The sequence below is a fragment of the Sarcophilus harrisii genome, chromosome 2 (assembly GCF_902635505.1).
Source record: "Sarcophilus harrisii chromosome 2, mSarHar1.11, whole genome shotgun sequence".
Classification (NCBI taxonomy): domain Eukaryota; kingdom Metazoa; phylum Chordata; class Mammalia; order Dasyuromorphia; family Dasyuridae; genus Sarcophilus; species Sarcophilus harrisii.
Genome location: NC_045427.1, coordinates 242,620,328 through 242,647,997, shown reverse-complemented (window position 1 = coordinate 242,647,997; position 27,670 = coordinate 242,620,328). Strand labels below are relative to the sequence as shown.

Below are 27,670 nucleotides of genomic sequence, written 5' to 3'. Positions count from 1 at the left end.
ATTTGGTTTTTTCCTTTCCTTTTTCTGATTAAATTAATCCAAAATTTATCTATTTTGTTAGTTTTTTCATAAAACCAACTCTTACTTTTGTTTATTAGTTCAACCGTTTTCTTTGTTTCTATTTTATTAATCTCTCCTTTGAGTTTCAAAATGTCTAATTTGGTATTTAATTGGCAGTTTTTAATTTGTTCTTTTTTTAACTTTTTAAATTGCATGCCTAATTCATTGATCTCCTCTTTCTCTATTTTATTTATATAGCTAGTTAGAGATATAAAATTTCCCCTAAGAATTGCTTTGGCTGAATCCCATAGGTTTTGGTATGTTGTCTCATTATTGTCATTTTCTTGGTTGACACTATGGATTGTTTCAGTGATTTGTTGTTTGACTCACTCATTTTTTCAGGAATAGATTATTTAATTTAATTATTTTGTGGCTCATTTTCTTTCCTTTTGCTATTTCTTCTTTTTTACTTTTAAGGTGGAGCTCTGGCCCTGGGGTGAGGGGGCACTGTCCCAAGCTTCCTGGGCAGCCTTGGCTTTGAGCACCCTTGTACTTCAGGAGGAGCTTTGGCTGCTCCGTTCAGAAAAAAATCTGGGTTCCCAGAGTTTTCCTCTGAGTCGGGACTGGAAGCTGCCCCCCTGCTGTGCTCCTCTGAGCCAGGACTGAGGGTCCTAGCTGCTGATTTGCTGTGATTAAGGCCTGGCTTTCCCAGAGTCTGTCTGACCTACCTGAGCATCCCTTCACCCCAGTGAGACGGACCTTTGTTGAAGTTTTTTCCATCTATCTTGAGGTGGAGAGGGGTTTCATTCCATCAGAGTCTGTTTGGAGGTTTGGTTTCCTGTATTTTTTTTGAGGGAAACTGAGAGAGCTTGAGCAGCTTCCTGACTTTACTCTGCCATCTTGGCTCTATCCCCAAAACTCAGGAGATCCCCAATGAACTTTTAAAAAGCCTCCTACCCCTCCCCCCTCTCCCCTTCCCCTTTTCTCCCTCCTCCTCCCCCTCTCTCTCCCTCTCTCCCTCTCCCTCTCTCTCCTCTCCCCTTCCCTTTCCCTCTCCCTCTCCCTCCTTTCTTTTCTCTCTCTCCCTCCCTTTTTCCTCCTTCTCTCTCTTCCTCCTTCCTTTTATCTCCCCCCCCCCCTCTCCCTAGAGTACTATATTTCTAGAAATAATAAATGAAAACTGCACAGGACAAAAGTAAATTGTCCCAGCTTAAAAAAAAATAAAAATTAACTAAAAAAGAAAATAACAAACCACCAGTATTTTTTTTTTTTTTACCAAGAAAGCCCAAAATGGGATCAAGAAGAATTGGATGTGACTGAAACAACTATGAGGACTGGATGAGGGTTTAGTTTCCACAGTTACAAAACTTAAATTAGAAAATTTCAGAGAAATCAAACTGAAACTAAAGGTTACAAAATTCATAGAGGGAAGTTATAAATTGGAATAAGAAATACACTATGAGATGTAATCAGGGGTGAGGACTCATACTCACGTGATGGCATTAGACTCTCCTGATAGACTGTCATCTCTGTGAGAACCCAGTCAATGGGGAACCCGGGGAGAAACTTTTGGGTGGGGCAAAGGGTATAAAAAGGCATGTCTTATTCTAGCTTAGACACCTGCTCTTGCAAGAATGTAAAATAAAGTCCTTTCCTGCCTTCATCTTACACAACTGAACAATGCCTGAAATACTGTGAAAAGTCATAGGATTGTAGATTTAGAGCTGAAGGAAACCTGAGAAGTTATTTAATCCAACCCCCTGCTTTTATAGGTGAGGAAGACGCAACCCAGAGAAATTAAAGGACTTGTCCAAAGTATCAGAGGTAATAAAGAGCAAAGCTTAAATTTGAACCCAGGTCTTCTGACTCCAGATTTGGGTCTCTTTCTTCTGCAGCATGCTCTGAAGTTCTGCTTTCCCTCTTTATAGTTTCACTTGTAGAAATCTTAGTGCCTCTAACATTGTGCAGCAGCAATGAAGCCAAAATTTTCACCATTTCCCAACAATTCCAGGAACCAGAAATATTAATCCTTATGTAACTTGTCCCTATCCTTCTTTCTTTCCCAACTCTAAATTTCTGTCAAGTCCTGAAATAAATCAAAATTATAAGTGGAGTTTTAGGCTTTACAATAACAGGGTTATAAACCCTTATAGCTCCACTTATATAGTGATTCATGACATAGAATAACCATGATAAAGACATCACGGCTAACCAAGGTTTGCCTCTTATTACATGAAATAGCTCACAGACTTAACCAAATATGAGTTAATAAGGAAGAGTCATATTGATTAAGCAACTTGTTTTTTTGGGGAAATGACTTTTAAAGTCTTGATAAAGGGAGCTAGAGCAGGGTCCAGGGAGGAGTTTGGTTCCTAAAGATATGCTAATCAAGATAGTCTCAGAGATTGGAAACAGGATGGATGCATTAGCAATGGATTCTAGCTTCACATCATTTTATGCAAAAAAGACAATCTTGACCTGATTATCGTGGATAATACTAACAGAATTCCTGAGAATAAACTGGTTTAGAGTTTACATCATAATGACCTTAGAAATGTAGCCCTTAGTGATATGGTTTAAGCTCCAAGTTGTTTTAGGAAATGCTATATCTTTACCTTTATATTATTTTGTCCTACTTTATATTTTATGGTCAGAATGCTGGCTCTAAAAGAATACTGGTAGCTATTTTATCTTAGATTACATTTTAATAATCAACTATAATGAATAACAAAAGTAAAATGAAGATGCTTAATCCCTAACCTAATCCCTAACCCCAACTAACCTGTAAACTATAAAATTAGCATATCATACTTTAATATGTTTAACATGTGTGAGACTGTCTGCCATCTAGGGGAGAGGGTGGAGGGAAGGAGGGGAAAAGTTGGAACAGAAGTGTTTGCAAGGGTCAGTGTTGAAAAATTACCCATGCATATGTTCTGTCAATAAAAAGCTATAATCATTAAAAAAATTAGCATATCAGTGGCCTCCTGGCTAAGGAGTAACAACAGTGAAATGCTTAAACTAATCCCAATTTCTCTATAAAAATATCTGTCCCCCACTTTTTCTGCTCCCTCCCTTCTGGAATTTAGCCTGCTGTCATTTATAATTTATAAAAATAATATTTATAATTTTATACTAATAATTTTATGATAAATATATTTTGTAATAATAAAATCTTTGTCTCTTGATTTGGAGATGGTCTAAGCATCCAAATTCTTTTGTGACACCTCACAATACCAGTCCTGAGCCCCATTATTTTTTGGCTTCAACATTCCTGTACCCCAACTTACAGAAAAAATTCTTTCCTTTTAGAAGAAAAGGAAGGGAGGTAGTATGAGGTAGCAAGATTTGGTCATGAGATGCCAACTATCATTGGCAGTTTAAGCAAGAAAAACCACTTAATTCTGTCTTCCCCTTTATTGCCATGAATCCCAGGGGAATGTGGTAAAGACAGCAGAAACTACTTTGGAAGCTGCTGAGACTCAAGTTGGCTTTGTTTGTAAGGAAAGGTCCCAGGGCAGAAACTTAAAGGGTGGTGCAGTTCAACCTAATCAAGTAGTGGAAATGCAAGAATATTACTGGAATTCTGATGTTATTAAGATTATTAAGAAGGTAATATTACATTTGATCATTAATAAATTATTAATTTAATAAATTATTAATAAATGATTTTTCTGTCGCTTCATCTCTTTTTCTCCCATCCTCTCTCCCTATCCCCTCTCCCTCTCTCATGATTTTCTTCCTTTTTATCTGGTCAATCAGTAAACATTTATCAAGTGCCTATATATTCCAAGCATTGTACTGAATAATGGGGTTACATCGAAAGGCAGAAGGTAATTTGCTCTAAAAAAAAACCTCGCAGAATACAAACAAACTATTTACAGGATAAATTGGAAATGAATACCAGAGGGAAGGCACTAGTATTCCCTCATCCTCACTTGTCTCCTCCCCCATTTAGCTTCTTTCTCTACTACTTTCTTCCCTAGCTTCTTTCTTTCTGAAGGCTTGGCTGGTTTCTAGGAGATGAGGCTGAAACTGCCTTTTGCAGGAAGTCTGAGCACACACAGAGGGGGTGATTTAGGTGAGATGGCTCCTCTACAGAAAATACCAATTATGCTAAAGGCAAAATTAGCACCAGAGGGGATGATTAATTTGGCTTAAATTGCTTGTTCAATCATCCAAAATTTTCTTATTCAATCGTTCTCTTCTCTCAAAAATAAATTGTTCTCGCTTCTTCCCAGCCCTCCCAATTCCCAAACAAGAATATGTTGTTGTTGTGCCATTTCAGTTGGGTCTGACTCTTGGCAAAGATCCTGGAATGGTTTGCCATTTCTTCCTCCAGCTTATTTTACAGACGAGGAAACTGAGACAAACAGGATTAAGTGACTTGCTCAGGGTCATGCAAGTGTCTGAGACCAGATTTGAACTCAGGGTCTCCCCACTCCAGGGCTGGCATTTTATCCACTGTGCCACCTAGCTGTTCCTAAATAGGAATATACACTGACCGAAGTCATAGGCAAAAGCAACTCTGCTTCTAAAGTTTTATTTTTAATAAAAAGGAGAATAACTTAGGAAGAAGACGGCTCTGTGTTTTATGGAGTCAAAAATAATCAAGGCTCTGAAGGAGATAACCCCTCCATCAAATTTTAGAAAGTTTTTCTCTGGAAATGCTGGGAGCTGGGATAAAGGGAAGGTGAAATAAATGAGGGATTAGTGTGAGGGCAAGATGGAGGTAAACCTCAGACTTTCCTCCTGTCCATAAAACTTCTGGATGTTATCGGTCCTCTTTGAGAATGAAGAATGAACAACAACCACCACAAACTCAAGACAATATTTCTTTCTGTTTTCAGTCAGATGGGAAATTGGAATGGTAGATATTATGGGTCGATTTAGGGTGTTGTGAAGAACCTGGGGAGGCCAGGAAGTGATGTAGAGGGAAAAATCCCTTGAATTGGAGAGTGAGATGGAAAGTCATCACCTACTTCTCATTTGCTGGGCACCAGCCCTTTTGGAATAATGATCACTTCTATTTCTACAGAATTCCAGGGTTTGCAAAGTTTTTTCCACAACAGCTGGAGGTAGCTGTTGAAAAGATTTCCCATATTTTGCAGATAGAGTAAAATTGGAAACCAGGGAAGCTAAGTGATCTGCCCATGGTCACACAGCCGGGGAGTATTAAATCCAGACTCAAAACTACCTTCTTTCTATTGTGCTAAGCTGCTGCTTAAATGACAGTTAAAGTCCCCTCATTTTTTTTTATAGCCATTTATAGTTTACAAGTTATTGGTCCATAAATTATTGAGTTAGATCCTCCCAAAAGGACACTTAAGTCAGATTATGTTATATCATGCAATAGGCAAACTGAAGTTCAGATTGGCTAACTAGCTGGTATAGGATCACATAGTCGGATTAACTCACTCAAACCTCAGGTCTTTTTATGATTGAACTAAATGTGGAGAGTATCCAAGGAGGGAGAGAAGGGGAAAGAGGAGAAGGAAGGGGAGGGGAAGAGGGAGAAGGAAAGGCAGAGGGAGAGAGACAGAGAGAGAAAAACAGACACACAGAGAGAAACAGAGAAACAGAGAGAGAGAGAGAGAGGGGAGGAGGAAGAGGGGAGAGAAAAAGGGGAGGGGAAGAGGGAGAGGGAGAGACAGACAGAGAGACAGAGAGACAGAGGAGGTAGGACAGGGGGAAGGATGGGGAAGGGAAAGGGGAGCAGAGAGACATACACAGAGATACACATACACAGAGACACACAGACAGAGAAAGGAATCAAGAATAACACTTAGGTTATGAGCCTGGGTGACTGAGAGAATGGAGGTTCCCTCAATGGTAGAGAAATTAATAAGAGAGGACTTTTTTTGGGGGAAAGACAATGAGTTCAGTTTTGGACATATTGAATTTAAGATGCTTATGAGACATACAGTTTGAGATGTTCAACAGGCAGTAGGAGATGCAAAACTGAGGCTGTCAGAGAAGCCTGGTTAAATAGATTTGAGAATCATAAATATAGAGATTATAATTAAATCTATGGGAACTGATGAGATCACCAGCTGAGACAGTATAGAGGAAGAGAACAGTATTCAGGATAGAACTATGAAGTCAGGAAGGCTTTGAATAAGGGCTTGGCAATGGGGTGTATTTTTCTCATTCTATGAACATGTTAGGGTGTTAAATTCAGAGAAGCTTAGTCCCAAAGGGTATTTTTTAAAATTTTATTTTGGCTATAGGAACTAATAAAACTGTCTACTAAAGAGTAGAAGGATTATGATTTTCATTGCTGTCTTGGAGGTGTGCATTTTGTTAGAAACATAATTATACTTGTTATTTATATAGCATTTTGAAATCTATAAAATATTCTACATATGTTACTGCATTTGAACCATACACTAATCTATGAAGGTCAATATTATTGATGTTACTATTCCCATTTCTCAAATGAAGAATCTGAAGCTTGGAGAGGTTAAATAACATGGCAATGACCTCATGGCTAGCAATAGTCAGAGGGAGGATTTGAATCTAGATCTTGACCCCAAGTCCAACACTCTATACACCATGGTGGTTCTTTGAAATATTGAACTATTCAAAAGCCTTCCTCTTTTTCAGTAAGCTAGTGATATCCTACAGGTTGCCACAGTATCATAATTTTATTTCAGATCAAGTTTTTAGAGGTATCAATAACTAAAAGTGGTCAGCCATTCTCTTTGAGGAAATGTTTTCAACCCAGTGCTTGTGTGGCTTCTACTGTAATATGGTGGGAGAACAGATTATTACTTGGGCTGTCACCCTTCCATCAGAAACTGAGTTAAAAACAACACAGATGGCTTAGCTTTTTATTCATTTATTTTAATGTGCAATTCACTTATTTCCACCACAAGTACAACACGAACAGGTTGTTGGATTCACAGTCTGAGGAATTTCAAGCAGGAAGTGGCAATGACAGAGCTGGATTTTCCTTGTGAGCTGTTTCAGCCATTCTCACAAGAATCTAGTTACAGAAGACAGCTTTAAGAAATGTAGGGGAGCTGCTTTCTACAGAGTTACAACATACACCACTGGACACCTTGGATGAGGAGCTAAGCAAGGAAGACACAAAAGTTTCACAAAAGGAGGCTGAAGGCATGCTTTATATACTCGGATTTGTGTTTTTGATCAAAAAGAGAACAAGCTATCGTAACACTGATGGACAACAACTGGGCTATATTTGAAATATCACCCCAGTGACACAGACACATTAGCTCTATTTTTTGCAAGATACATAATGGGATGAAATTCAAGCCTAAGTACTTTTCATTTGACTTTTTGGCCGTTGTCTCTTTAATTATCCCTTTTCCTTCTCCAACTTACAGTAATACCATATATTCATAGCATAATTTATACTTTTCAAAGCACTTTCCCACATTTTAATATTTCATCTTCATCTCCCTGCCTTGAGATAGGCAGAGAGGGTAGCATTTGCCCTCGTCTTTCACATGAGGAAACTGAGTTGTAGAGAAGTTCTGACTTGTCTGGCCATGCAACAAGCTAATGGCAGCAACAAGCTCATGGAATGAAAACATCCTTGCTGATGTTGGTTTATAAGCCCAGCACTAAGAGTGAAGGAAGATGTGTCTTGTTGGGGACTGGGCCCTGCTAATGCCAGTTGAAATCCTATTACGAGTAACTATAGATATGAATAGTATCAAGAGAACAACAGTTCCTGAATCTCCACCAGCCTGGAGGTGCCTTTGACTTTTAGTTGCTATAATTTTTCAAAGGAAAACATGTCCATGCAGAGTAGCTTCTCACTCTGGCTCTGCTGGAGGCTCCCCTGATACCCTCCTCAGACCCTTTCACGCAGGGCTCCTCAAACTTTTAAAATAGGGGGCCAGTTCACTGTCCCTCAGACTGTTGGAGGCTGGACTATAGTAAAAATAAAAACTTTGTTTTGTGGGCCTTTAAATAAAGAAACTTCATAGCCCTGGGTGAGGAGGATAACTGTCCTCAGCTGCCGCATCTGACCAGCAGGCCGTAGTTTGAGGACCCCTGTGGGCTTCTGACACTTAAGTGCAATGTCTCATGCATTACCTTTTCCTTTATAGCTAAGTGGGAGATAAGTCCTGTTGCGCAGTTGCAAAGGTTGATATAAGTGACCCCATTTCTTGGTTTTCTGGCAGAAATATAGTTCTCAGAGAAGAACTTTCCCATCACGTGGGAAAATCTGAGACCCTGCATTCAGATGAGTTTGAGTTGTTCTTACCAGCTCTGGTTTGGCAGGCAGAGACATAACAGATGCATTGACACTATTCAGTAGGCTGCTAGTATTACCTTCTGAAATTTCAAGTTTAAGACCTTGGAGAGGAGAGGAGACAGTTTGAGCTTCTGGTGGTTCCAGTCTGGAGACTTGTCCTTTCCTCCAGCAGTAGGTATGGAAACAGTGATCAGTCATACAATTAGCTGCAGCCTGAGGGTCTCTCATCTGACAATCTGCCTTTTTTTTGGCTTATATTGAAATAAAGGCCAGTTGATTATCAAAGTCATCCTATTTTGAGTCTGTTATAATGACATTTTATATATAGGGGAATTTTTGACTCATAGGAGTATGGGGCTAAGAGAAGGATTTTGAAAAGGAAAATTCCTCACCCTAATTTGGTCCTTTCCTATTAAGTCATTTGCCTCATTTATTTCAACTCTGTCTCTGTGCAAAGTTGCAGTCTTGGGATAAAGAGAAGCCTAATTTCTAACTCACATGAATTCTCCCCAATATCTAGGAATAAAGCCATCAGTCTTACTTTCCTTTTTCCTCCTCTTTACCAATCGAAGCAACACTGCTTTGAATAAATGTTCAATTAATAAACCTGTCAATCACAAACATTTATGAAGTGCCTTATAGGTAAGCATTTGGTTTTGGTTTTGAGGTAATAGACAGCAAAGAAGGTTATGGTTAGGTATTCAGCCTTCTCCCTTGGAACCTTGGTTTTCCTGTTATTAATGGCATCTCTTCTGAGAAATACAAAGCTGCTGACTAATGCTAAGTGATCTTGGAACCTCCTGTCTTTAGGTAACTTTTCTCTGCTTCTCTGTTCAGATACAGTGTATAAACAAATTCATGGAGCCTCTCATTCCTCTGGGGGGAAGATCTCCACTTAAGTGACACTAACCAGGAATAAATATTGAGGGAATAAGAAGAGGAGACTAGCCCTTCAGAAATTCTCAGGAGCCGAAAGGAATCAGAAGCATGTTACAAAGGAAGTATGGGGGTGGGAAGAGAAGAAAGGGGGAGTCAGTCACTTTAATAGTGTGAAGGTCAAAGTTGGGAGAGAAGACATGAAAGAAATCTCTTTTTTCTCCCTTCTCCCACCAAATTTTATGGTTCCATACTCAGTGGCTTCTTGCCTCCATACATTAACCTGGATGAGTGGAGAATGAAGTTAGAGTAGAAGAATATTCCTTAGGTGCCTGGGATGGTGGGGGAGAGAACATGATCTGATCTGGGTGTAGTAGAGATATAACTAGACTATTATTTTGGGGCATCTGGGTCTGATCTGGTTTTTACCAATTGATGGAGAGTAAAGGAGGCTGCTTCATGAAAGAGGAACAGAGTACTTTCTCAATCCTGAGGATAAAATTAAGATTTGTTTTTCTCTTAACAGAATCCAGTGAGGAAACTGTGCATTTGGTATGATACCTATATGCAGTAGGTACTCGATGATGATGATGATGATGATGATGATAATTTTTGGAGGCAATCAGGGTTGAGTGATTTGCCTGGGGTCACACAACTAATAAGCATCTGAGGCTGGATTTGAACTCAAGTCCTCCTAACTCCAGTTAGAGCTGATGCTCTATCCACCATACCACCTAGCTGCCCCCAATAATTATTTTTTTGAATGAAATGAAATTGAATGTAGGATCAGAATTGCTTTTAGCCCAGAAAGGAGAGGTTGAGTATCTTGGGAGTTCAGCCATTTCTTCTATCATTTCTTACTGGAGTACTTTTCAATTGGCCAAATTGTTTCTGATCCTGAGGGGAGAACTGGAGGCAGGTGATGAAGCTGGTTCTTTGCAAGAGCTTTATGTCAGTGATTCTCTCAGGAATCCCTTCTATCCACAGTAACTTAATTGAGTAGTTACAGATCTCATTCAGTGACTGTTTCCAGGCCCCACCTTTCATTCATTCTTTCTTTTATGCCTGAATTCTAAGCTTCCAGATAGAACTGAGGCTTATAGAACAATTACTTGTGCTGAACAGAGGCCACTTTTCTGTTTCGGTGAGCATCCTTTTTCTTATTGATTCCCTGAAACATGCTGTACTTATTAGCAAATGTCCAGCAGAGACGCATCTGTGAATGATCACCCAGATCTAGGAGCCTATTTATCTGTCCCCATCCTTGGCTCTAAATATCCATTAAGTAGGTAACAAAGAAACCCCCTTTTTACTGAATACTAATTTCTCCTCATTAAAGTTCTTGTTTGTTCCCTCTGGGAGAAATAATGACAGTCCTGGGCTTTCAACAGAAAGAGGAAGAAAAGGGGGTGGGGAGCAGTGGATACTTTTATGCTGAAAACAAATGAATTCTGTTTTGCAGGTTGTCTCTGTTTCAATTCTTAGAAATTAAAAGAAATAGTGGAACTCCTAGCTGACCCCAGGTCAGCAAAACCCCTCCCCATCCACCCCCCAACATCTAATGAATGGACACATACTGTTACAAGATGTGAAAGGCCAGTGTACGTCCGAATGACATCACTGTGCCAAATACCCCCCCCCCACATGCCCTTAGGCCTTGGGGGCAGCGGCCCCTTCCTCCACGACCCTGGAGCCAGCCCTCTGGAGCTCTAGTAGAGTGTTTCCCGGGTGACGTTGCTGGAAAAGGTGTGGTTGCTGGAGATGCTGTTGGATTTCCTGGAGAACCTCGGCCTTTTTTTCCTTCTTCTCCAGGGAGGGCAGAGGAAAGCCAAGGTGGAGATGAAGATCTGCCGGAAGTTGGCAGACACCAGGTTGTAGAGGATGGGGTTGATGGTGGAGCTGACATAGAAGAGGACGTTGGTGAGCATGTAGAAGTAGTGGTAGAAATCATAGAGGAACCTGGAAGGGAAAGGGAAAGGGAGGGAGAGAGAACATCCAGGTACATTAGAGGCCTTTGAAACACAAGCCAAAAAAAAAAAAAAAAAAAAAAAAAAAAAAAAAAAAAAGAAGAAGAAGAAGAAAAGACACAGCTTTTTAGGTCATAGAATTATGCAACCATTAAAATAATAAAATCTGATAATATCAACTGGAAGGGGTCTTAGAAGCCACAAAATTCAGCCCCCCTCCTAATGCCAGGGGCTCTTCTGCAGTCTTCCTAAGGATCATCTCAGCTCCACATTTTCAGTGAACTTACTACCTCACAAGGCAGATGTTGCTATAGCTCTAATTGGTGGAAAGTTAGTTCTTCCTTGAGCTGGGGCAAGTCCTTCCTTCCTGTGATACTTAGCCAGTGGCGTCATTTTTGTTCTCAACAAATTGGCTTAGGCAGTTAAGATTAAGTGACTTGCCCAGGGTCGCACACTTAGGAAGTATAAATCAGGTCCTCCTGACTTCAGGGCTGATGCTCCATCCACTGTGCCACCCAGCTGCCCCACCATTTTTGTTTTCTAGAGCAACATAGAAGAATTGGTTCTTATTTCGAATCATAAGGTATTAGATTTTGAGCTGAGAGATACCTTAGAAGACGCGTAGACCAGCTCTGTCCTTTTGCAGATTAGGAAACTGAGGCACAGATTTCCCTAGGGACACATAGCTCCCAAGTGTCTGAGATGAGTTTTTAGCCCAGCTCTTGCTGATTCCAAATCTATCACTCTTTCCACATGCTTCACCACCTCTCAAGTTTGGAACAGACCTTAAGATCTCAGTTTAGGAAGAGAGTTTAGCAACCATCTCGTCCACCTTCTCACCCTGTACAGGACTGCTGACAGGTCCCCTCTGGATGAGGTCCTTCCTTCTACTGGAGACAACACAGTCAGCTTTTAATAAGAAACATGTAAGCTTGCAGTACTTGCTAATGTGTAGAGGGCAGATCCCTGCTTTTATCTATCATGAATTATAATCAGCGTTTCATTCTATATATTTTTGACTATCTAAAGGTAGCCTCTCATAATTCTTTTCTAAGCTACTCAGTTCAGTTTCTGTATTTTTTAGATTTCACCTAAATTGTTGCAGGTTTTTGGGTGACTTCATGACTGGCTTGTTGTGGATAATCTTGGGGCTAAAACCATTACCACTCTCATATCTCACTTAAATCCCCCAAGGCTGTAGTTTAAGCAAAATTTCCTTTTCTAATTTTCCTGGGAAGGGCTTAATTTGCCAAGTAATAGCCCTTCAGAAGCTTGCTGACATCTCAATTGAGGAGAGCAATTCAGGCTTTGTGAAGAAGGACAGAGTGACCTGCTTACTGGTCAGTTGGGGGCAGGGGGAAAATTACATCTTTCTTGCCCACTTAGTTGGCTCTTCTCAAGGACCTGGGAATGATAATAGGGTTGAAAATGGGGAAGAATCGCTGTTTGTGAACTTTTTGTTCCAAGGAAAGGAAAAAAAAAAGGTGTTTGGCACTTGAATTTAACTGGCTTAGTTGAAGGCCACATTGTTTTTTCCTGAAATATTTCTCTGATTGGGGCTGATGACTACAGGGTGGTAGCATGGGGATTATAATTGCCCAATTTGCAAGAAAAACCACCGAGGCAGAGCTTTGAGCCAACAGCACTACATTAAAGTCCCTGACTCTAATAAATGAGTCTCAGATCTTCCTCACTATCTGGGATGCCCCCTTCTTTCAGGCCCTTATTTTTAGAAGTTTTCCTACCAGATTTGATATTTGAACACGTTAGAGGGGCTATACAAAATACAGAAATCACTATATTGGTTATTAGAACTTGCTTCATGGGCCAAAAATGATATATCAATTAGAAATGATGTGTCAGCAGGGGGTTGGTCTTAGTTGGGCAAACCATGATGCATCTCCACTGACTATGAGAGAATGGTCTGGAGGTACAAAAATAAGTTGGGGGACTTTCCATGTAATTGAATCAACTCTTCCATGCTGGATTTGGTCACCATAACAAGGAAAAACAAAGGTGGAGTGTCTCTATTTAGCTTCTTTTGATTAAGTAAATAAACTTACAATCTGTAGTTCATAGCTCTGGGACTTAATATACAGAATCTATATTCACTACCCCTATGGAATCATATCAAACTGATTAATACTGATTGGAATAGAGGAATAGAAATTAATCACTCCTCATGTGGGACAGGGACCAATGATGGCAAGCAGGAGGGACAAGTTTAAGTTCTTGAGATGAGAGTGATGAAATTATAAGAGTTTTTTCTTTACTGTTTCTCCCCCAATCCACCACCATCTCTTACTTCTTTTTGGTCCTTCCTGGTCCCTTGTCTTCCTGTTTCCCCACCCCAATTCAACAGGAAAATAGATCTGGAAAGATATTAACACTCTAGAGCGAATTAGTTTAAATTATTACCCCCCCAAAGGTTACTTTAGAAAAATGGCCAAAAAGAATAGTCCAATATTATTCATAATATTTACATAGCATAAAATATTTCCTTATAGGTAATCTCTCCTTTTCATTTTTCTTGATCACAATATGCCTTATCTTACAATTATTAGTGTGCTTTTCTTTTCTACTTCTCATCAAATTATATGATCATTTAGGTCAGAGTCTGTGCCTCATCATAGAACAGGTCTTGATTATCTTGATCATAGATGGGGTCTGCATTTCATTTTCTTCATCCCCCACAGATTAGCATAAGGTCTTACGTGTAGTAGGTTCAATACATGTTGAAATTATCTTATTTAATCTTTACAACAAACCTTGTTATAGTCATAGATAATGTTTATTTCTACTCTGGACGGGGATACTCAATCTCGGAGAGGAGAGAGGACTTGCCTTAGAGCCTGTTATTATTGTTGGTCTTTTGTAAAGAGGACCAGTGACATTATGGGATGATATCTCTACTGGTTTATTAATTGGATGTCAATGAGGCAAAATTGTCAGCCCCATTCTCTCTTCCTGAGTCACTAAAGCCCAGTGTCAGGACAAAAGTCCTTGGAGGCACTTGAAGCGCCTAAGGGCTTTCATGGACTTCGGAGCAAATTGTTCTCAACTGCCCATTCCACCAAGAGAGGTGTTCATGTGCTTGAGGGAGACATGCCCCTAACTCACTCTTGGGTTTGAGGTTTGCTGTTATCCTCAACCTGGTTTGGCCCATCTGCTGAGACAGGTTTGCTGGGGTGTGACCACTGTGCATGCTACAGCTTTTTGGAGCCACAGGTAAAACTGAATGACCAGTTGGATGCAAAAAGGTGCGTGAGCATCCCTGACAAGGGCTCAGCAAGCCCTCCTACCAGATGTACTGGTCCTCCCTTAGCATGCCATGTACCCCAGTTATCCTTATACCAGTGAAATCTCAGGTGTGGGTCCCATCCTTGGAATGGATCATCCAGTGGTTAGAGATATTCAAGTGAAATCTGGTGATGATTAATTGGAAATACTGTTTATGTGATTCTTTCTTTTTTAGGTACAGGTTGGACAGGATGCCCTGTGGAGGCTTTTTCAATTCTGAAATGCGTGATATGTATCTTGTTCTTTTATTAAGTGGTGACTTCTTTGAGGGCAGGAAGAAATCTTATGTAAACTGTATCCTCTCTAAAGTCTAGCATGGCTCTACCAACAGTAGGTATTTAATAAATGCTTATTGTAGTGTACTATAATATCTAAAGATGTAGGAGGTTAAATACAAATGATTCCTGAGCTCCCTTCTAGCTCTAAAATCTTTATATGTTAGGGTTGGTAGAACAGCTAGGTGATGCAGTGGCTAGAGTGCCAGTCACAAGACCAATTTTTCTCAGTTCAAATCTGACCTCAGATATTTCTAAGCTGTGTGATCTTAGGCGAATTACTTGATTCTGCCTGCCTCATCTGTAAAATAAGGAGAAGGAAATGGGAAACGTTTCCAGTATCTTTGTCAAGAAAATCCCAAATGAGTCAATCGGACACAACTAAAAACAACCACAACATTATGCTAAGACTGGGAAAGACAAGCCACTACAGGTTGACAGAAAAATAGATACCTAAAATGATCCCCATTCTAACTTCATAAACTTTTTCCAGAGATTTATCTTTACTTTCAAGGATTTTGAATTTCCCCAGGTGCTAAGGAAACTTATGAGAGGAAATGTGTCACAGTGGAAAGGTGCTGGATGAGAATTCAGATGCTCTTGCTTCAAATTTTGTTTCTGGTACATGGCATCTTTGTGACCTGACATGATCTTTACCTTTGGGGTTTTATTTTCTTCCTCTGTAAAATGAGGGAGTTCAAACTCAATGGCCTTTTAGGTTCCTTTCAGTTTTAAGTCTATAATACTGTGACCTGATACAGGGATGGAGAAAAATACACTGAGGAGCCCTGGTTTCCTTTCTCAAAATTGGTGGGCATGGAGGGAAAATCCAACAAGGCTTAGCTTGTAGAAAACATGCATGGTGCTTTTTTTCCTATTGTGCAGAGCACAATTTGCACAGTGGACATATTACTGTAAAAGGTCTATACTTATCACACTTTTGTGAATGAAATCCTACCTGAATTAGTTTTGAAAAGCTTGCTTTTTTGATTGCAATGTCAGAGCTGGAGAATTGTAGTACAATATCCTCATTTCTCAGAGGAGGAAACTAGGCAAAGAGATGAAGAACTAATTTATCCAGTGCCATACAGAGCCAGGGTTAGAACTCTGGTCTCCTGGCTTGCACATTACCATGTTTTTTCCATTGGCAATAATGAAGAAGATGCTGCTGCTGATAATGTCAACAGAGCACTTAGCTTAGTGACTAGAACAGAATAGACTGAAAAAATCTTGTTGACTTGACTTCATTTTAAAGTTTACAAAACCTTTTGGTCACAACTCTTTGAGTAGTTAGTGTGTGCTTTATTATCGTGACTATTTTATAGATGAGGAAAATGTAGCTCAGAGAGATTAAGAGACATATATATTCAAATGGATAGTTGGAACTGAGATTCAAAGGCAGGTTTTTATACACCAAATCCATTTCTTTTTTCATTGTACCACAAAGTATCAGAGTCTAGAATAAAATTCAGGCTTCTGGAATCAAAGTCAGATATTCTTTTAAACACATTAAAGGAAGTCTAGGCTTTGTGATCCCGAGGCACAAGACTTGGTGGTGGGAGGGGTGAGAACGTGGAATGGTTGTTGTTCAGTCAGTTTTGTAACCCTATTATGGGTTTCTAGGCAAAGGTACTGGAAGAGTTTGCCATGTCTTTCTCCAGCTCATTTTACAATGAGGAAACTGAAACAAACAGGGTTAGATGACTTGTCCAGGATCATACGGCTGATAAGTGATTGAGATCAGATTTAAACATCAGGAAGATGACTCTTCCTAACTCTAGGCTTATAACTCTATCCACTGCCCTGAGAGGGTGGGGGCAGAAAGGAAGCGTCAAGTGAAGACTTTAACTTCACAACTTTTTCATCCACCTTTGGATGGAGCTGAATCATAGGGTCGCTTGTAGGCTTGATAGCATCTTTAAGGGCAGCAGAACCAATATCCCTGAATTAGGACTTTGGTTAGCACAGGGGCTTGGGTTTGATGTTATGGGGAATAATTTTCCCAGAAGACACTTAGTTTCTCAGATACACAGACACCGGCTTCTTTATAACATGGAGCAGATACTCACGGGGACCAGTGACTGGAGGGGATATAGCAGAACATCAAGCGGCGAACGTGGTAGGGCAGCCAGCAGACCACAAAGGCAATGACCACTGCGCCTGGAGTGGGAGAGAAACACCGCAGCGTTAGTGCCCTAGAATGGCATGTGGGTGGCCAGAGGGAGCTTGTAGACCACCTGGCTGAGCCTCTTAATTTTACAAATCAAGAAAATGAGGAAGAAAAAGAGAGGAAGGGACATGACCGAGACCACACTATTAGTAAATGCTTTTGTGTGCTTCTGCAAGCTAGGAGTTTGGTCCATTCCAACCAGCACTTAGATCAAACCTCAGTGTTAGTCACAGTACATGTGTGTGTGTGTATGTGTGTGTGTGTGTAACTTTAGCCACTTCCACTCAGTATAACACCTCTCTTGAGTGACTGCTTTATGAAGGATTCTGTGCTGGCACTGGGAAGGATGCAAGGCTGAAAAGGACAGATCACTGATAACAGTATGCTTGAAATCTAGTGGGCAGGCTTACTAATATATGTGTGCTAGAAATGATGAACAAGGCTGAAAAGGGACGAGTTTGGTATGAAAGGTTTGAACTCGGAGGGATGAGAAATCAGAGAACATGATTTTCATTCTCAGATCAATTTCAGGAATGAGTTTCTGAGGGTATTCCTGGTCCCCTGGCACCTCAATTATTTAAAGGAATGAAATTAATTTTGCAGTTTCATAAAGGGGAGGCGAGACTCCATATCTGTTTAGTTCTGAAATAATAAAGCCTTTGAGACCACGACAACTGAATGTTTCATGAGCCTGGCTCCTCATGAACCCATCTGCCCCTGAGAAGCCCAAAACTTCTCTTGCTTACAGAGGTATCCCAGTGGTAGCCGCTTCCAGGGAGTTTAAAGATCCATTCAATAGGGCAAATAACTTCTCAGACGTGGTAGGACAATTTCTTGGAGGCAACTCTCCCCTCCAAACAGCCTCTATTTTCCTGAGAGTTTTGGTCCTAGATCTGGGACCTAGATCATCCACACTGAGGGAAAAGGTCCTCTTCAACTCCAGACAGTTATGTCAAGTCATTCAGTCTGGCCTAACCCAGTGGGAGTGATAAGAACTCTGCACTGAAGACTTGGGGTCTCATTGATTTTCTGCTACTCATTAGTTCCATAACCTTGGGCACACTAGATTTCTCTTCTGCTGCCTCTATTTTCTCATTTATTATTGTTGTTCATCCTTTGTTTCTGAAGAGGACCAATGACACTATGGAGTGATGTGTTGGATTTAAGTGAGGCAGAATTGTATAAAACCATTAACTTCACTCTTTCTTCCTAAGTCATTGACAAAAGACAAGACTCCTGGTGATATCCCGGGTTGCATTGTATACCCTTGGCTCTGACCGAGCTCTAAGCACTTCACTTCACTTGTTTCCAGTGTCTTCATAGCCTTCAGAACAAATTGTTCACATCTGCCCGTTTGGCTGGGGGGAATCTTCCATGCTGGGGTAGACATCTCCCTTACTGTCACATGGGAAGACAGAGCTATTCAACTAGATAACTTTTCTATGGACTTTTCTAGATCTAAGATTCTGAGGAATCTCAAAAGAGTAGGTTTCCAGGGAGAATGATTCTCTCTGTTCTTTCCATATTACCCATAGATCTTGTGTTTCATGCTGTTAAGGCATGTCAAAAAGAGGGGGAAACCTCCAATCATTTCAAGGTTGTGAAATACAAATATTCCATGACTCTCTAGAACCTACCCAGAAATTAGGTCTTGGGTTTGTTTAGGAAAGTAGAAGGAATGCCCAGCATGGAGTGTAAAACTTGCTGGGCAACAGAAAAGCAAAAAAGTCACCAGTGCTACTTGGTCCAGGGTATTAAAGATAATTATGAGATGCAGGGGCATCTTTGGAAAGAATTAAGTCTCAAGCCTGAGTCTGAGAGCTGGCAAGAGAGGGAACAGCAGGGCGTGCTGACATTTAAAAAAAAATCAAGAATGCTGCTAAATGGACCTGAAGAAATTTCTTAGACATGAGGTGTTGGCAAATGTCATTCCCTCCTTGAAGGGCAGTCAGTGCTGCTCACTAAATGATTTGACCCAGGAAGGCACATTCAAATCATTTTGCACCTGTAAGTTGGCTAGTCTCTCTCTCTCTCTCTGTATGTGTGTGTGTGTGTAAAATGAATAAATAGACTAGAGATAATGACGGCCCCATCCAACTCTGACACTGTGGAGAGGTGAAGGGCCAGACATGACCTAGAAAACTATAATCTGGTGGGATAAGCACTGACTAGGAGTCCAGGAGAGTTCTAGATCTTTCTCTGCTCTCCCCTACCTGTTCAACCTTAGGGAAGCCATTTACCTTTTCTGAGGTGAAGAGGATCCTCTCTGATTCTCTGATGCTCCTTTATTCCACCAACTTTCTGAATCCCAGAATCTCAAAGTTGGAAGATGCTTCAAAATTCATCTAGCCCAACTTCTATTGGGATTTAGGGCCTCCTTTCCTTTTGTGAACTCATAAATCCTTTTGGGAGGGCTTGAGCAACATGAAAAAACCTATATATAGTGGAAACTCATGAGGAGGAAATCACGGGGCTGGAATGGATATCATTCTATGGTTCAATGCTTTTTTATTCTTGTGCTGCTTCTCTGCTTCAGTTCTTTTTATTTCTGAGCAATAATTTATTCCAGACTCACTGACTCTAAGAAGACCTCTCATTGTTCTTACCTCCCTGAAGCACAATGTTGTTTCTATAGTTGGGGATAGATAGTGGGGAGTCAGGCTGGAGCTCAAACCAGAGACAGGCAACTTGTATAGCATTTGGTTATACTGTCTTTGAGGTTGAGAAAATAAGATGCCAGCCTGAGAGGGAAAGGCCCTTTGGATCTGTTTTAATGGTATCACAGCTAGTTGATATATTAAGCAGAGAACTGAAGAGAGGACAGTTCAAGGAAATTTATATATGCACCTACATTGTGCAACATTACGTGAAAACATGTATGGATTTAACTAACACTCTTCATTTTACAAAAAATAATCTTTTCACACAAAAAAGGTTCAGTTGAATATTTCTTTAAATAGCAAAACTCCTGTCATCCATTTAAAATTGGCATCAATTTACACACCACTTTTAAAAAAGAACTTATCTATAATGTTTTGTTATAATGTATAACTTATCTATAATGTGGTTCCAAGACCACAGACTCTCAGTGATGGAAACTTGAAGGAATCTAAGAAATTCAATTTGTATCTCAAGGAACCTTCTAAATATGGTTATCTAGAATCTGACTGAGGTTGATGGTGATGGGAAATGCACTACTTCCAAAGAAATCCATTACTTTCTAAGAGAGATCAACTTTTGTAGAGTTTAATTTAACATTTTTTCATCATATGAAGGCTGTCTGCCTCTCTGCAACTTCCACCCATTGCTCCCATTTCTTTGTGCTCTGGCCCCAATGGAATGTCTTACTTCTCTTCCAAATTATAGCTCTTTGAGTATTTGTCTTCCTAAGTTTTCTCTTCTCTGAGTTAGATTTTCCATTTCCTTCGGTTGTTCATTGTATGGAATGATCTCTATTCTTTTCTCTACTTTTTTATTTCAGTTATCTAACTCTTTTATTTTTCTTCTGAGGCAATTGGGGTTAAGTGACTTGCCCAGGGTCACATAGCTAGGAAGTGTTAAGTGTCTGAGACCAGATTTGAACTCAGGTCCTCCTGACTTCAGGGTTGGTGCTCTATCCACTGTGCCCAGTTATCTAACTCTTCAAAATACTTGTTTCTCCTAAGTTTTTTCCCCCTCCAGGTCAAATATCCCCCCTCCTTCAGCTATTCCTTATATGACATCTTCTTTTTCCTTCTAATTGTTTCTCTGGATTCACTTTCCTCATTTATAAAACAAGGAAATTAGAATTGATTATCTCTAAATTTCCTTTCAACTAAAATCTATATTCTTGGTAATCCCCCTTGGGATGTGATCCAGATGGTCAATAACTTCATTAAAATGTGGTACCCAGAAATGAACACAATATTCCAAATGTACTCTGACTGTGGCAAGAAAGATGGGGGCTATCCATTCCCTCATTTTGAGAACCATAACTCTCTATATTTGTCCTAAGATTATGTAAGATTTTTTGACTGCCATGTCACTGTTGTTCTGTCCATGTTTTCCACAGGAACTGTCCAGCCATGTCTTCTCCATCTTGAACTTGTTCAATTGATTGGAGAAGAACTTTATATTTACCCCTACTCAATTTCATTTCCATTCGATTCAGGCCAATGCTGTAGCCTGTCAAAGTCTCTTGGGATCCTTACCGTATAGCTCAGATTGTTAGCTAGTTCTTCGAGCTTTGTGTCATCTCTTTATAGACCTCATATGTGAGGGAGATTCTAATTTGCTCTTGCTTGAAACTAGTGTCAGTTAGACTCTCAAGGTGGCCCAGAAATTTGCACTATCACTCATCTCCAGCCTGATTACTTTCTTTGACAGGTATATCCTCCTTCCATCCCTTCACCAGCTTCACATAACATATTTAGATAGATCCTGTAGTTTCAGCCAAAAGCTGTCAGCTCTTTTAGGAAATGGAAATGAATAATATCCTACTGAACTGACTACGCTAAGTGGTTAAGGAAAAGAGAGTCAGGGAGAAATCTTTCCCATGGAAGAGCACCCGCTTCAGCTCTGAAGTCCATTGTGTGCCAGTCCTGACCAATGAGTGACTTATGATTGATTAGCTAGAGAAAAAATCCCTTAAACTTCTGATTTCTTTAACCTATTTAATGCCAATTTTTCTTAATTATATAATGCTATGCAGGTGAATTCTATCTGTAAAGATTTGAGGTCTGAATGGGCTACCCAGTTGGGCAACAGTGGATGTGGATGTAGACTAGGGGAAACAAATGGAATTTAGAGTTTCTGTCTGAGCTTTCATAGAATCCCAGAGTGAAAAGGGACTTTAGACTATTCCTGAACAGGAATCCATGTAGAGGATTCCTGAATCATAGTATCCACATCTGAATTGGGAGGGATACAATGACCAATTTTGATCACAGAAGATAACTGATCACCTACAGAATTTTAGATTTAGAAGGAAACTTAGTGACCATTTAGTTCAACTTATACTTCAAAAAAGAGTTTCTACTACACACCCCTGAGTACTGATCATTCAGTTTTTGTATCAAGACCTCCAATGAGTCAGTACCCATTACATCCTGAGGAAGACCCAGTCCATTTATGGATAGTTTATATTGTCTGGAAAGTTTTTTCCCACCACTAACCCTCAGTTTTCCTCTTTGCAACTCTCATCCTTTGCTCCTACTTCTGTCCACAGAGGACAAACATCACAAATCAGTCCACCTTCTCTGAAGTGATCCTTCTAGTACTTGAAGGCAGCTATCGTGTTTTCCTTGAACCTTTCCTTCTTCAGGTAAAATATCCCCGGTTCCTTAACCAATCCTCTTCATAGGACATGAACTCAAGACCTATCACCATAGTAATTACTATTATTTGGACAATCTCTAGATGGTCAATGTTTTCCCTGAACTATGGCACCCAGGTTTTAGCACAATACTCCCTATGTGGTAAACCAGACCGGGGTGCAGCCCAGACCATCTTTTCTTTATTCCTGGACACTTTGCCTTTCTTCATGAATTTTGAGATTATACTAACTTTCTTTGACTGCCACATAACACTGATGACTCATATTCCTATTGAGCTTACAGTCTACATAAACCTCTTGATCTTTTTCAAATTGCTGACTATGCCTTCCATGTCTTATACTTGTGAAAAGTACAAGTTATATTTTGAGCCTGAGTATGATACTGAATATTTATCTTTATTGAATTTCACTGCATTAGATTTAGCTCAATGCTCAAATCTGTCATTTATTTTTGGTTCCTCAATTTGCCATCCAGGGTCAATTCTGCTACTAACTAGTGATGTGATCTGGTGTTAGCCCTCTCAGGTTTGTGTTATTTGCATTTGGTAAGCATGACATCTGTGCCTTGATCCAAGTCACTGGCAAAAAATGTAAAACATCACAGAGTGGAGAAGAAATCTGTGAGTCACTCTTTTGAAGACTTTCTACCACAGTGACATTGAATTATTAACAATTACTCTCTGATTCTGGACATTCAACCAGTTCTTCTTCTAATTTTCATTGCTTTCTCTATCACATATATCCATCTCTTCTACAAGAAGAATGTGGATTCTCTATCAAATACCATGATAAGAATCTAAGCAAATTATATCTATAACATTACCCTGATCTGCCAGTTTAGAAATCCTGTCAAAAAATGAAGCAAGTTTTAGTCTGGCAAGACCTATTCTTTACAAAATCATGCTGGCCCTTTGTAATTGGCACTTACTTTTCTAGAAGTCCATCAGTCACCTATTTAATATTGCTTTTTAGATTTTTATCAAGAATTAAAGTCAAGATCACTTAGTTCATGAACACTTATTAATCTTACTATAGATGAGGACTTTCTTAAGCTTAGGTTACAATAGAAGAAAAAAATCTTGTCTCTGCCTTTCAGAAAGCTTATTTTTTTAATAGGAGAAAACATAAAAAAGGAAGCTGAAAATCAGGGAGAAGGGGAAGGTACCCAAATGGGGACATAGGAGGAGAAAGAAATCTGGAGAGGAAGAGACCAGAGAAAAAGGAAGATATGAACATAGCTCATGGGCCCTTCCTTTAAAAAGCTAGTTTAAGAGGAATTGACTGATCAGAAGATCTTCTCCATATACAGGGGTAGAAGGGTCTTCCCAGGATGAGAAGACTACTGGAACATGGTGGTAAAGCCTATAGTTGGTAAACTATTTTCTTCTCTTTTAGAAAAATCAGTATAACATTTGCCATTCTCTAGTATTTCAGAACCTCCATTACTTTCAGCTATCATATCTACTAATTTTTTCAGTATCCAAGGATGTAGTTATTTTGAGTCAGATGAACTGAATTCATTAAGGTGAGCTAAGTGTTCTTTTCGAATTACCTTACTTTTCTTGGATATCCACTTCATTAGTCCTTTTTTGTTCTGTTCTTTACAATGCAAAGATCCTTCTCTTTGTCAGCGAAAACAGAAGTAAATAAGAATTCAGCTGCTTTGCTCTCTCTGTAGCCAGTTATCATCATCTAAGCAGCAGTCTTGATCTTTCTTTGACCATCCTCTTTTCCAATATATAAAGAAACCATTTTTTTGGTTAAGCCTTTAACCTGAACTTTAGCACTGCTAGCATTATTTTCATATGGCCATGCTATGTTCTTGTATTCATTTTTGTATGCATCTTTTAAAAATCTAAGTTGGTTGGTGAGCTCCCTGTGCATTCATACTGGTCTCTTCAGTTGCCTTCTACTTTTCTTTTCTCTGTGCTTAAAATCTCTTCTGCTTATCAACCTAAGATAGCTTGGGAATAGTATTGCAAAGGGTTAGATTTTTATCTTTAGTGGGAGTCACTATTCCTCCATCCCTTTATTTTATACTGAAGGGAGAGGTTTGAGATCTCACTCAATATATGTGCTTTCTTTAAACATAGAAGGTTAGTGCCTACTAATTTTCTTCATATAAAAGTAGAATAAATAATAGAAATGAGAGAACAAGGGGAAGTAATGAAAGAGCAAGGGAAAGGTTTTACTTTGTTGGATATATCAGCAGCCAATGCCAGGACTATTTATAGCAAGGACTTGACTTTTTGCTTTAGATTTCTTCCTCTTGTGAGAGGGAGGAGAACAAAAACTTGGAGAAATTACTCAGTGAATGGGAGTTCCTTCCTGAAGAAGAGGAAAAATGAATTGCCAATGGGTGCAGTATGAATGCTTTACTTCCCTGTCTCCAACCACAGTGTGCACCAGTGTAACAAAAACTTCACCGTGGAAGAAATTGCATGAACAGAGTCTTCTTAGTCTTACAGAAAAGGAAAGTTGAGAAGCAGCTCTGGCCCATGTGATCCCAAAATGGAAGATGAATTTCATCTTGAATTCCAAACACTTTTATTCCATCTTCTACCTATATAAAACTTACACATCATTCCCAGAAATCCTTGCTCCAAAATATCTCTTAACTGGTGGACAGGTGAGATAACATTTACTTAAACACCCATCATCTCCATAGCAACACCAGCCTTATAGAAGGAAAACTCTTTATCAACCTTGAAATAGTATATAAGTGAGCAGTTATCACAGTGATAAAGTATCAGTGAGGTACAGTGTTTAGATGGCAAGCCTTGGAATCAGGAAGATTTGTTTCAAGTGCCATCTCTATATATTAGTATATGCTCTAGAGACAGTGAGTTACTTAACTTTTCAGTATTCTGGATATTTCTTTAAGGCTATAATTCCCAATTAAACTGTTAATATGCATCACTGAGAGGGATTTTCTACACTAGGAGTACCTCATTATGGTTATAGTGACAAAAACTTCATATACAACAAGAGGCAGTTAGGTGGCTCCTCTGATAGAATGATAAACCCGGAGGAGGGAAAGCCCGAGCTCAAATCTAGCCTTAGTTGCATGATCCTGTACTAGTCACTTAATCTCTGAATGCTTGAGTTACTGAAGCTGTAAAGGGAGGATAATAACAGGTCAAGATTGTAAGATTCCGAGGTGGAATTTAAACTCCAGTCTTTTGGATCCAAATTCAGTACATTTTCCAGGTTTCCATGCTGCCTCCTAGCCAAAGAGCTGTCCAACAATGTCAGTGAAATGCTTCAGAATATATGATTATTATTAGAGGTTTTTGCACAAAAACTAAATGGCCATTTTTTTAATGGATGCCATAGAGTTGGGATTTTTGTACATGTATAGATTATACTAGGTCTCTCCCAAATCTATTTTTATCAAAACCATTACAATATGAACTCAGATTTCTATAGCACTATAAAGTTTACAAAGTATTTTTCTCATCTCAGGAAGTAGGTAATAAAAATACTATTATAAAACCCACTGTATGTTTGGGAAATAGCCTGATTCTAGATATTCTGACCTTTAAGTCCAGTTCTGTCTTTATCCCCAACCATCTCATATAATCCTCACAACAACTCATAAGGTAGACAGGACAAGTTATTATAAGATATTGTAAATGCTTTATATATTTATATTATTAGCAGTGCTTTACAGATGAACAAATTAAGGCTTCCCCCCCCAGGGCCATTGGGGTTAATAGACTTGCCCAAGGTCACACAGCTAGGAAGTATCAAGTGGCCAATTCCACTTAATTTTAGTGAGGTTAGATTTGAACTCAGGTCCTCCTGACTTTAGGGTTGGTGCTCTATCCATTGCACCACCTAGCTGCTCCAGCAAATTAAGACTTAAAAGAAGTCAACCCAAATCACCTCATTTTACTCTTCAAACTAGATTGGGTACCAGAACCAGAATCATCTAACTCCTAATTTTCTATACTTTGCCTTATAATATGATGTTTCAAAAACTGCTTCTGGCTGGGATCAGCATTTCTTGTGGACATAGACCAAGAGGCACTGAACCACTCTATGGCTAGTCAAAATTAGATACAAGGACCCAGGAGAAATTCTGGCATCCTGTCCTGCTGGTCACTGTGTTCCAAATGAGTCTGGCTAGGTTCACTGGGATGTTGACGGGGATGGTAAGTCAGGATTCTAAGCATGGTGACTATTGTATGACACTGGCCTTTGGGGAAATGGGAAATTTGATGTTATTTGCCAATTTAATAAATACAGGCTCTAATCTACTGTAATTTCCCAAGAATAGTTAATCTTTCTCTAGCAGAATACAGCACATAGAATTGGTCATACATTGATGAATTTCTTCTGGGCTTCAGAAGTAAAATTTTAACTAATTCCTTCTCTGAGAAGTGGCATGATATACTGCAAATACATTTTCTGGCCCTTGTAGTTATGAGAGGCTCAGTTTGAACCCTGGCTAATTAATTAATTAAGATTGTGACGATGGGTAAATCACAAAGTTGATCAGAGCTTCAGTGTCCTCAACTAGTCAGGGCAATTGTATAAAAGGGGATATGGTCTTTTTGGGAACTACATCCTCCAAAACTTGCACAGAACCCAGCAGTTGATGTTTCCCCATGTATAAATTTCAATTAGATGGGATTGTCTGCAATATACTTGGTAAGAGGCTGACTATGGACTTTTGTGAGAGATATAAGAGGTGGGAAGGTTTAATCTGTCTCTGTCTCTGTCCCTCTCTCTCTGTCTGTCCCTCTCTGTCTCTCTCTTTTTTTCTTCCCACACCTCCTCTATTCCTCCCAATCCTTTTTCTTTGTCTGTCTCTCTCTCTCTGTCTGGTCTTTCTCTGTATCTGTCTCTGTATCTCTCTGTCTGTCTCTTTGTGTCTCTGTCTCTTCCTCTCTCTGTGTCTCTTCCCTTTTCTCCTCCCACTCTTCCTCTCTCTCCTCCATCCTTTTTCTCTGTCTCTGTCTGTCTGTCTCTGTCTCTCTGACTTTCTCTGTAATTGTCTGCCTGGTGAAACTGGATCATAAATGACTTGTAACTCCTCCTGTGAATGACACACCCACTGTTTCTCACTCCATCAGGCAGATTTAGAACAGCAGCTGCTCAGCTCTCTCTGGATGAATTCCACTGATGACTTTTTTTATGTTTAAAATCTATCTTGATGACCCACAGGGTGGAAATGGTTTTCTGTAGATGCCAGAGCTACCTGGGGTATGTGGTAATGTTTTCCATGACTGCACACAGAGGGTGCAGCACAACTCTGTAAACCCAAGCAGTTTCCCATGAGAGGATGGGGACAGGAATCGATTTCTTGACTGGGGATGAGTTAGCAGTGGTGGTTGAGTGGTTTGGATTGCAGCGGAGGGAGGAAAATGAGAAAAGGATATAGTTATATCTGTGGAGAGATTAAAGAGAGTGTAGAAATCTGAATCATCAAGGGAGTGCCACCTGAAAAAATTCCTAGGCTTATTTATCAGCCTCAAAGAGCCCAAGGAAGGATTTGGCTAATCTGATCAATCTCCACTAATATACTAATGA

The 27,670-nt window shown here is 39.7% G+C and overlaps 1 protein-coding gene across 1 annotated transcript in view; it reads right to left on the bottom strand.

The window, feature by feature from the left end:
• Window positions 1–6,825: 6,825 nt before the first annotated feature.
• NTSR1 (neurotensin receptor 1) overlaps window positions 6,826–27,670 on the bottom strand; it is a 136,176-nt gene continuing 115,331 nt past the window's right edge. Inside the window, exons 3-4 of the mRNA XM_003757621.3 lie at window positions 16,718–16,808; window positions 6,826–11,065 (exon numbers count right to left, since the gene is read on the bottom strand). Coding sequence (XP_003757669.1) covers window positions 10,816–11,065; window positions 16,718–16,808 — 341 coding nt within the window. The 3' untranslated portion in view covers window positions 6,826–10,815. The remainder of the gene's footprint in view (window positions 11,066–16,717; window positions 16,809–27,670) is intronic.